Source organism: Rhea pennata, chromosome 3 (assembly GCF_028389875.1).
Source record: "Rhea pennata isolate bPtePen1 chromosome 3, bPtePen1.pri, whole genome shotgun sequence".
NCBI classification, from domain to species: Eukaryota; Metazoa; Chordata; class Aves; order Rheiformes; family Rheidae; genus Rhea; species Rhea pennata.
The window spans coordinates 30432501-30444265 of NC_084665.1; the positions used below are offsets into that span (position 1 = coordinate 30432501).

General features: G+C 38.7%; 1 protein-coding gene across 1 annotated transcript in view; it reads left to right on the forward strand.

The window, feature by feature from the left end:
• Nucleotides 1–2840, forward strand: part of CAMKMT (calmodulin-lysine N-methyltransferase) — a 220861-nt gene extending 218021 nt beyond the window's left edge. Inside the window, exon 11 of the mRNA XM_062571920.1 lies at nucleotides 825–2840. Within this exon, the coding sequence (XP_062427904.1) occupies nucleotides 825–902 (78 nt within the window). The 3' untranslated portion in view covers nucleotides 903–2840. The remainder of the gene's footprint in view (nucleotides 1–824) is intronic.
• The last annotated feature ends 8925 nt before the right edge of the window (nucleotides 2841–11765 follow it).

Consider the following 11765-nt stretch of genomic DNA (forward strand, 5'->3'; position numbering starts at 1 on the left):
GTTTGTATTAAAAATATGTTATGCTTTTATTTGAGGTGATTACAAGATGTAATATTTATGAGTAGTGTCCACGTATTTCAGTTTAATATGTATGCATATTTTAAATTGCATTTAACCAGAACAGCCATCTAAACATTCACTTTTTAAAAAAAAAACATTTTTATTGTAAATCAGAAAAGCACAAATAACAGATTATCCCTGTCGATTTGAAAAGTACCACTCTAATTATTACAATTCTCTCTTTCAGAAAGATTTTTTTTTTAATTAAACATAATTAATAAATAAACCCATCAAGAACTGCATTACAGCCTCGGAAGTGGCTTGAGCTTACACTTGTGCTTATGCTAGTGCTGATACAAAATGCCAGGTTCTATTATGGTATTTCAGGAGCCAAAACCAGTTGTTGATCTTAAAGACTAAATATACTGCAATAGTTCTTCTGCTTAGGGATAAACTTTTAGCCTTTGTTCTGAGCTTCTTCACTTACTGGATTTAATTCAGACTTTAAATCTCACCAGAATGTAATTCATTTCTTTAATTCATCAATTTGGGAGTACATACCTCAGACATTTTGGATCACTAATGTGCAGCTATTTACTCTGTGTATTAGTTTTTCCAAAAACTCTGGCCAAGTCCTGATAATATTTGACATACTGTTCCATATCTGTGACAGTACTTAACATTCAAATTTCTTCTAGTAGTTCTTAAATATTTAAAATGTAGTAATATCATTTGCACTAAGGAATATAGTTAACCAAGAACTGTCAGTATTTCAAAAAATGCATTCATATAGTTTGCTTACTTTATTCATTTTTTATTTGCAGTTGAAAAATGAAGAAAAAGATACATATGAGGAAAACCTCCATTACCCTTTTCTTCTTGTTTTAACAAAACAGAGATAGAAGATGACACATTTTTTTGTATGTGTTAAGATGGACTGCTGAAAATAAGTTCATGTATGTGGATGGTCTGAAAGTGGGAGGATTCTGTTTCCCCACCTTTTGTTCCTGAATGATCATTCCAGAAATAATTCTAATCTAAGCCCTGAAGAAGATATTGTGGTTTGTTTTGTGTATGTGTAAACATAGAGGCATCTATCTTATTTTTCCAATTATATTCCTGCCTAAAATCTATCAGACTTCAAATGTATACATTAACAAAGGTGTAAAGCTAGCTTCCGTCTCTCTTGTGCCTTTAAACTTACATTCACTTTGTTAATCTCTTCAAATGTTATTTTGGAGTTCTATTTGAAAATATATGAGTAATCTGCTCTGTGGTTCTTTATTACTGGCTATAAAGTAGTGAATGTATTTTCATTTAATCAGGAAGGCAATAGTTTTCTTAAGATCTTTAAAAAGGATGCATATTGCATCCTAGGATTTTTTCTGTCTTTCTTGAAATTCCACTGTTGATTTTTCTGTCCATTCAGAATTGAAATGTCTTGATTTGCTTCAGTGATGAGGGTTTTTTGTAATATATATGTGTATGTATCTTTTTTTTCCAGCAGGACTTTTCTTCTGTAGATGTATAAGAAATTATGCATCAGACAAAAGCCTCATAAACTGACCATTTGTCCTTTGGACACAATAGCCTGCCCAGCCCCTCTGCTCCTCCTCTCCAATTATGTGTGATTAGTCTCAGTGTGTTGTGTCAAGAAGGGGGAGTGTGCTGAGTGCTTATTATCTGTTTAGGTACAAGAAGAGCACATTTAGGTTCTGACTATGAATGGAAAGTGAGCCTTTATCAGGACTAAAATCTAAATGCTACTGTCCTAGAAATCGCTCTTTTTTTTTTTTTTTTTTTTTTTAATCCTTTTCTGATATGTTCTGAGAAACACTGTAGCAGCTGAAGGATTTTGTAGTTTAATCAAATTATCTCACTTGAACTGGTTTATATTGTGATATACCGTGTCCCAAGTGTTTTATAAACATTTAATATGACTTTTCTTGTATGGAGAAGGGCAAAAATCCTACAAAGAAACAGGAAGTTTTCTATTTTTCTTGACAGTTTAATAAAACAATAAGAAGTAATAACTTCTCAGGAAAATAACCTGGATCATTAAAGAATCCAGTACAGTCTCTTTAACCAGAACACTTTGAAAATGATGAAAAAAGAGAGAGGGGGATTGAGAGGCAGACAGAGAGTATAACTGAGAAAGGGAAGTACTAAATGCGTGGAAGTGTAGAGATTCATGTTGAAATACATTAATTAAAATAATTACATTTTAGCAATAAGCTTTCTTCCATATTTAACAAATTGGGCAGCATGTAAACCATGAGCTTGTGAAAGTCCCTTTCTCTTCACTCTTCTTCTCGAACAAAATTCTTCACTACCAGTTTGCATGTCCTTGTATTCAATACTTTTTATGCTCCATTAGAGCACCTAGATGGATCTCAGAAGGCATAGGTCAAGTCGCAGTTAGATCATACATTTCTTTCTCACAAAAACTTGAATTGCAATGCCAAGTGATGGGCTAACATCACAATAACAGCAATTTATTCCTCTTCTGATAAAAAGCAGTCTATTCTCAGTGTTAGATAAAGACCAGGGGCAATGCAAACCAACCATTTATCCTAGAATTGAGTAGTAGATATCCCCTATAGCTGATATTAGTTTCATATTCAAACTCTTGTTGGAAGATACTGCTCTAATAAGAAATTAAAAGCGTTTAGGATGCCATCTGTGAAGGTGGCTTTAGTTTAATTACTTTTGTTCTGTTTGGCCCACAGAGCACTATTGTTTCCTCTAAAAACATGTACAAGGAAATCTTTATAATCAACAAAGGAATGTAAAAAAATAGCAACATATATGAATCTTTTATTTTTCAGAGAACTTGAACATCTACTGTACAACAATCTAATAAAGATTATTAGTTGCTGAAAACAGAACCAGTGTCACTGGAAATTTTGTTTTCAGCTCTAAGAAGAAAACAATTTTACTAAAATGAGTAGCTGATAATTGCTTTTTATTTCTTTAGTGTGTGTAGCTTGAGTTGAGGGCTTTGCACAGGTGCTGCCGTCCTTAAAGTGTGTAATTGATGGCTTGTTTACCAACGATGCATTTAGACTTCATCCTGCAAACTCACATTGTAGCTCCACAGGCAGTAAGGTTTCTCATCTACGTAAGTGTTTGCAGGATTGGACTGTGCAGATATTTTTAGAGGTATATGAGCAAGTATTTTTTTGTTTTAAAATGCTTTTTGAAAAGTCACAGCTACAGGGTTTTGTGTATGTGAGAGACTAAAAATACTGTTTTTTCGGACATCTCTGAGAGTCATGCACTTTGGGAGGTATGACTGACTCAATAAATTGTTTCTGAGCTCTTCTATTTTAATAAAAATATACAATGTTTATTAATCAATACCTCAAAGATCTTTGCTTAAAAAAAGTTAGGCAGGTTATCAAATCATGCATATAAAAATGTGTTGGAGCTTTTTGTGTGTCATGCTTTAACTAGCCTCTGATACTTTGTGTATTTTTAATGATATAGCTTACTGTGTTCCTTAACAGAATATTAGGCTTAATTAGTTTGTGTTTGCAAAGCACTTTGAAGATGAAAGACACTGTATCAGAGCTATGCTGTCTTCCCTGGCAATGGGAACATTAGACTAATGCAAGTTTTCCTTCACATATATTGGTAGCTTTAGAGTAATATTGTGTCCTCCTTTCTCAGGGAAAAAATGGCAGAGAGAAATGATCTTCTTATGGACATCCCCATGGGTGCAGTCCTAATGCAGCTGATGCCACTGGCAGTGAGTTATGATCTGTCAAATAAAAAAGCCCAGGAAAATAATATTCCATTTCCTACTGTGAGACCTGGCAAAGGCTTCCTGGGAAATTACAAACCAGTCCTACCTGGTAAGATTCTGAAATAACAGGACAAGTCTTTCAATTTGAGCAGTATATTTTGATTGGAAATGAAAAATGTCTTAAATGCGAGCTGAGCTAGGAGAGCTCACTACCCCAAGTATCAACCCAGGTGCAAAATTTATGTTAGACATGTTTGCCTGTGGCTTAACAGCTACGTGTTTGTGTGAGTGGGGAAGTGGGATTAAAACTCTTCCCCCCCTGAAAAACATCCTTACATCTTGAAGGCTGACTGTGTAGGGCTTATCAAGTATTGTATCTCCATTACACCTCGCCTTCGTTGTGCCTTGAACAAAAGAGGATGCAGTGAGTGGAGCTTTTGATGCACCTCTGGATATGGCAGGTGGCACAGCTGATACGGCGGAGCAACACGGAGGAGGCAAACAGAACAGCACTGTGTTACCCTCTTTCACCTGGTCTCCCTAATCCAGAAGGGAAGGTAGCCAGGTCCCTGTCTTTACACAGGGCAAATTAAAAACATATGGTTTCACCTGAATTTCTTGATGTATGACTATTCTCTTCTTTAAAAGCGGGGAATGAGTGGTGATATCAAACTGAGAGTCCATTAACTCTTGTAAAATGTTTGGAGATGCTAGTAGAAGGTGCTAAGAAAATATGTGCTAGTGGTTTTATCAAAACATTTTATGTGCAGAGTGGTCATCCCACGTTGTTTCCTCAAAAGAGAAAGGGGCAATTTTGTCAGTTTACATCTTTTGATTCACTTTTTAGATTCTCCAGAGTCTGATTAAGATGGTTTGTCAGCCCTTTACTGTCACGGATCAGTAGGCTAATCCTGCTTATAAACACATCAGCATATTTTACAAGATGGAAGAGCATGAAAGAGCTGATTTTCAATATTCTCACCTGCATACACCATTTAACCCAACCAAAACCAGGACACCCTTGTATGAAGCCCTATAGCACTAAAATAAAGCCAATACATGACTTAATGAATTTGAAGCTGAATGAATAAATATAAGGTGAAAACTTCAAAATATTATCCTGCCCATTTCCCGGATAGGGGAGCCTGAGGCACAGGCAGTATTACTGTCTCATTTGCCCATAGCCGTATAGAAAGCAGCCAATACACTCTAGAACTGACCCCAGATTTTGTGAGACGAAGTGCAGCATCTTCTCTGCAAGATCAGTCACCCTCTCTGACCTGTGGACTCTCTTCAAACAGCTGAATGTAACAAACCTAACTTTTCTTTTCCATTTTTAAAGGATTTAGCCTATTAAGGCTCCTTGCTTAGTCAGCAGCTGGCTCACTGCCAAAAAGCCTAGCATATTGTTGTGGCTGGGTAAAAGCTGGGTATTTTCCATCTCTGTCCAACAGCGACATTGGATCTTCATTGTCTTGTTGTGTGTAAAGTGTGTGGAAAGTAGAGGGAAGATGCACGGAGCAGTAGTCCAGATGGCATTCCACAGCCTGAGAAGAAACATCTTGACCCTCGAATCTGGGTTAAACTCAACAGATGCCAAGCCCCCCAAAACAAAGAGCTGTCGTGGCTGACAGCAGTGGAGGAGCAATGGGACTTTAGTAACACAAAGTATCTTTATTTTGGATGTATTTCCCTGCTGACAATCAACATAGTGTCAATTTTAAAAGATTGCTTATTAAAAACAACACCCAAAATGGTTCTCTCCATTAGAGACGTTCCTCCTTCAGCTGTAAAATGTTGCTCCTGGGTGATGGGTTATGCTAGCAGGAAAGGATTTGAACGTTCAGCCTGTGTTGTGCCCTACAAGAGCCTGCATTCTCACAGGCCTGTTATTTTTTCCTGACTCTGACTTCAATTAATGTACTTTTAAAATGATTAAACATATCATGCTGTGACTTCTAAAATGTCAACAAGCTTCTAAACTTGGGAGACAGGAATGTAATAAAATAGGTAATAGGAGATTCAATAGTTAATAGAGGCCCTGAAGTGTGAGTGTATACAGTAGCTGTATATTGGAAACTGTGCAAATGAAGATGGCTTAGTATTGCAAACTGAGGAAGAAAATTGTTTTTAATTAGCACCTTCATAAGAACTGCTGATTAATACTGTTTGGTTTGGTGAAAAGCTTTCAGCTGAGTAATTTGTACAGCCATTACAACAGTTTTGTTAGACCAGGACTCCTGTTGTTAAACACAAACAGCAGATGATAATGGTGGAAGATGAGTTTGTCATGTAACAATTTACCTTATTGAAAAAAGCTTTATATAAAACCCAATACAGTAGGTACCGGCAGAAATCACATATTTTAAATCCTTTCAAGATTGCAGTGTGTGATGCTAGTGTGTTTTTTCATGGACTAGAAACAGATTTTATATCATTTATAAAATTATATATACAATTTAAAGGTGTTGTAGCATGGGCAGACCACTTTACTGGTAATGCTTTACATCAGGACAGTAAAGTGCTGGTATATTCAAACACTTTCTAAGTATACAAAGTAGGTCTAAAAATTGAAAGGTAATTAAGTAATATTGTTCACATGCAAATGTATGTTTGTGCATTATGCACTGAAATTACATTTGGTGTTTGCGCGATGTCTAGCATTTATACCTAAGGTTTTAAGGAGATTTCTCCCAGGTTAACTACTGTTCACTGCTTTTGCTTACTGTTCTTTTCAGCTGTCAACAAAAAATTAAAAACCGCTATCCATATCGTGGTAATACAGGAGCGTACATATTTTAGTGGCCCAGATAGGAAATTCAGTGCAGTCTGCAGAAACAGAGGGATTTCATTAAATGTGGTAACAATAAAGGAATATCTGCACGGAATTATGACGCTAACCAGGGATGGTAAGATCTGTAAATTATTGGAGTGCTATAATAGAACATGAGAGTTTTCCTTTAGACAGGCCTTCGGGGTAATAACAAGGGTTGAGACTCACGACAGTGCCAAATAAGCTTTAGACAGCATAATAGTCTGCAAAGAAAAGCCACAGAGCACTAATGTAAAAGAAGAGCTGTCCACCACATGCAGTAAAAATCACCAAAGGTCATTTTATGGTAGCAATTGTGACATAAAATTGGTGGTCATGCTACATGTCTAATACTCAGCACAGCTTTATAAATGATGGGCCCCTAGCGATGGCTGTCATTAAGTGCTTTCATCATAATAAACTTTAAACTGTTGGCTTTATGAATCGCCAGCCAGCTTCAGCTGTTCGTTGGATGGAGCTTGCAGTGCCTTAAGTGTGACAAGGCCTATTAGGAACTGCAACCATGTTTCAAGCGTACTTGGCTTTCCCACTCCTGGGGTGATTGCTGCCTATTAAATGGCATCTGGGAAGATTTTCCTCCAGCAATCTCTGATCAAGAGCTTTTTTGGGCTTTGACCTGCATTTCCTTCAAGACTTTCTCTGAGGAGTTTTATAAGAGCAAAACTCCAGAGGATTTATAGCCACTTCTGATTAATACCTTTTCAGTTTTTCTAGCAACTCTCCCACTGCTACATGGAGAAAAGCTTTCATTGTTCCTAAGGTGCTTATTTGTGACCTTTTCTCTGCTTTCTGATTCCCTCTAACATGGTTCTCAGTGAAATCCTTGGTGTGCAACCAAGACAGTTGCTGAAGTTACTGCAGCTTTGTGCAGAGTGGCTTTATTAGTTAAAAAAATAAAATGAATTTAGAAAGAAGCCCTCCCATTCCCATTTTAACACTGCTCTCGCGACTCACTAGGAACAATTAAATGCGAACAGTACCAGTTCACTGTCCTGAGGGGCGTGCATGTCATCTAAGGTAGAGAAACTGCTAATTCCTCAGGACTCCAGCTGAGGGGAATGTAGATACATAACATAAATCTCTTCCTCGAATCATGCCTCCCAAACTCCTCCGTGGAGGAAGAGCCTTTGCAGTCCGTTCACAGACAGGGAAGCGAGCTGTGGTGTAGCGGGGTCCTCTGAGGAGTATTCCTCCGGCAGCTTCCTTTCACTCGTGATGAAATTGCCCCCGTCCTGAGTTCACTTGTGGTCCCTCGCTCTGCCAAGGCGCCCTAGGCAGAGAAGCAGATCCTGAGCTGGTCGCAGCTTTGAAAAGGTAGCGCCAGGACCAAGCAACTCAGAGCAGTGCTGCCGGTGGCCAGGTCTCCACCGGAGACCCCCCCCCCTCGGCACTCGGCCCGCTGCGCGCTGAACCTGCTTTCGGGTTGGCACGGGCTCAAGCCGCGGCCCCAAAGGTGGCCCATTCCAGGCGCCGGGGATCACTGTACTGCTGAAAGATAAAGTTAGATATATAAAGATTTCATGAACTAGATTATATTTTCATCACCCTTATGCATATGAAGTCTTTTAATTTCTATAAATCTTACAGTGACTAAGAATTAAATCATATTAGTGTGAATAATACATGTTTAGGGATCACTCCTCTAAGAACGTGTAGTATTTAATTTACAAGGACTGTACATTTTTCAAATCTCTTAACAAGGAAATTTAAGCACTTCTTGAGGTTTAAAAAACAAGAATCTGGAAAGGAAAAATGCTGTGCTTTTCCCAGGATCCTGAATGAGTGACTCAGGAGGTATTGTAATTGTAAAAGCTTTCTATGTATAAGAACCTGGCTAATGCTCTTATTAGCATCTTTTTTAATCCAGGTAATATAATAGTAGAAGTGTCAGATGAATGTCTCAGAGGTGGACCATTAAAAAATAAATTGCAAAACCTTTGAGAGATTAGCATTTGAATCCAGCCAGGAGCTCCTTGAGGTTCTTGGGTGTGGATCAGAGTTCTTAAAGCATAACTCGCTATCCCGCACCACATCGGCGGCCAAGTTACTCCATGTAAGACAGTAGCCACAGTTGTTAGCCTTAGCTCCAGAGCTGTTTCTCCTGGGAGGCAAATATACAAAGGGAAATTTCAATTGTGAAAAGAGGTTTAATCACCTGGAATGCTTGATTGCTAAAGAAATTTGGAAAACAATAAGTTACGCTAAACCAAAACTCAGAGTAAAGATGTATGTTTTAATTTGTGATAATGATGGCTAGCCTTTAAACGGGGGAGTGCTTTTCATGTTCAAAATGCTTATTGAATTCTTTAATTGACTCTCACCCCAGTCCTGTGCATTAGGAAATTGTTTCCCATTTTCCCACTTGGAGAAACTGAGGCAAAGAAGCAAAGTAACGGACACAGAAGGACTCTGCAGGAGGTGGTGTCCGAATTGCATTTATAATGCAAGTCTCACTCAATAACATTTCTTCTTAAACAGCAGAACTTCATCCTTTAGTCAGACTTCGTTTGTATGCTCAGTACTGTTATGCCCTGAGAAACATGATTTTTACAACATCAAATTGCATCTAAAATTCCCCTAAGAGGTTACTTCTTTCTGAAAGATATCAGTATTGGATTTTTCAACAGAAGTATTAAAATCGAGACAGGAATCTGTGATATATGTATTTGAAAGAATTTTTAGTTCATCCTGTCCCTTTCTCCAATGTGTTTTAAAGGCAAGTTGCTGATTTTTCAAGGGAAAAGAGCACTGAAGAAAATGCACAGAACTTTTTGTCATGTTTTTACATGAGAAAAAAAATGTTAATTTCTTTGGACAGAACACTAATGACTGTTCCAACAACTGCATGTTGCTTCTACTGCTCTGTGTGCTTTGGAGGAGTTGAAGAGTGGGTGCTCTAGATTAAATCTTTGCTACCTTGTCAGAAATCTATAGAAATGTTTTTTTGCCATTTTTGAGACATATAATACATACCTCTAGAAGTCTGCATCTGTGTGCTTTTCTACTAGAAGCTTTTGGGATGAGGACCATAGTTAAAAAAATATATATATTGAAAGTGCTTTTTTACAAAGGTCCGTGTGAATTGTAGCAAAGGCATTAGTACTGTGTAAGTATATTCAATAACTGATGCAAACTGATGACACAACAGGAGACGCAGCGGTGATTTAACCTTCCATTTGCAACACAGCAAACACTGGCAGCTCAGCCCATCGCTTTGGAAAAGGCAGGTGTTTTTGTCATGACACTGCAACAGCTTGTGCCAGCTTAGGTGCATCTGTGCTTTTGCATGCCCACCCTGCAGGAAAGGCATTGCCACGTAACGGCATGGAGAATGAAAAGGAATCATGTCACAGGCACCAACATCCTGGGCATCTGCCAGCTTATGTAGTGAGGTAGAAATATTAGCAAACATGTGGGCAAAGAGTCCATTATGGAAATAAAGGGCATAGAAGAGCACAGAAACAATGAGCCATATTTTACAGTGAATTATGTGCTGCGGAGAAAAGAAACGGGAGGGAAGAGACCGAAATCTCCTCATCCAAGAGGGAAGCTACTCATCACAACTAAAATCGTTCGGAAAAGTGTTCAGCTCAGTAAAAAGGCAGCCCTTTCCAAGCACTTTCTGGGTTATTTTCAGCTGTGAGCAAAGCACAGGAATATTGCCACCGAGTAGAAATTGCTACCAAACAACGATCAGTGAAAAGGATGCCTACTGCTGAACCCCAGTCCGTTTCAGATCGCTTTCCACCTGCTCTTTCCTTTGTTGTTAGGGCCTATTACCGCAGCAATGACTGCAGAGCCGGCGCAGCGTCCTGTTCCTCCACGCTGGGGCAGCAAGGGTGGGAGATGCACTTCTGCACCTCCTGGGCTGGGTAGCAGCTACTGAATAATGTGGGGGTGAGAGGGACATCCCATTTTGGGCCATGGCATCCAGAATGCCCTACTTGTGGCCTCAAATAAGGAGTAAAAGCAAAATAATTCTAGTAAAGTTCATTACAGAAGATTGACAGCACATAATCTTAGCAGGCCTGGAGTTAGATGAGACAGCACACCTGCAATCAAGTGGGCAGGAGGCAGACCTTGCAAAAGAGCAAGACCAATGTGGTGAGGAGTGCTGGTGAGAATGAGTAGTTTAAAAACTTCTCCAAAGTTAACATCACCTCCGCAATATTAAAACTTTTCTGTGCCTAATAATGACATGCATAGGAACCTGCAGACCCAAAAAGAGTGTGCCTTGAGGAGCCCAGACTTGTACTACATTGCATGACTGAGACTAAGCTGTGTATGCCCAACAGGAAAGTTAAAAGCTGAAGGAGTAACAGGGCAAGCTCTGTGCTAGGGAGTCTCCACCTTTCAGCATGTTTGCTTGCCTGGACCCAAGAGCACAGCATAAAAGAAGGGTAAGATTGTAAGTGGCATATGGTTTTGCCTGCAAAGTGACCTACCTCCTGCTAATGAAGTGATTAGAATGAGTTTTCTCTAGGTAACCACTCTTGCCAACAGGCAGGGGGCATTTTGTGGCCATACAGCTGTGCTCTTATTACTGCTGGATGGGATTCCCCTCTTGCAGAGCCACCTTCCATTTCACTTGCTACTGCGATGTGCAGCACTTCCCACCTGCGCTGAACAGGATCAAGCCTAAGTGAACACTGGCAAGGAGAGTTCAGGTCATTGTACAAACAGATATTTGAGTTTCAGGAGCAATGCACATTTTCCTAGTGCTATTTAGAGGCTAATGTGTGTGGCCTTAACAATAATTTGTTTATTCATCCATTCCACTAGCTTTGTTCCTGATGACTTCTGTCTAAAAAGCTACATAATGCACATTTTATGAGCTATAGGGCAGTTAAGGCTTAAAATGAATCCATATGGTACCAGAATTGAAAAAAAAAGGACTTAAAAAAGTTTATGCATAAAAGTCTACATCTAAGTTGTAGACTAAGTTGCTGATTTCTTACCTTTTCATAGCATAGAAAGAAGAAGAAATTTAACATATAATAGTGGATCCAAGCACATATTCAGTGTAGGGAACATAAAGAGAAATTTCAAATATTTGGAAATCTGTAATCTGGAGGACAGCTTTCAAATAAGGAAAGAAATTTCACTTTGAACTTTAAACAAATACCAAGGCAGCAGTTTGCTGCTCTGTAACAAGGCAGAGTCATTGATATATTCCTAGATTTT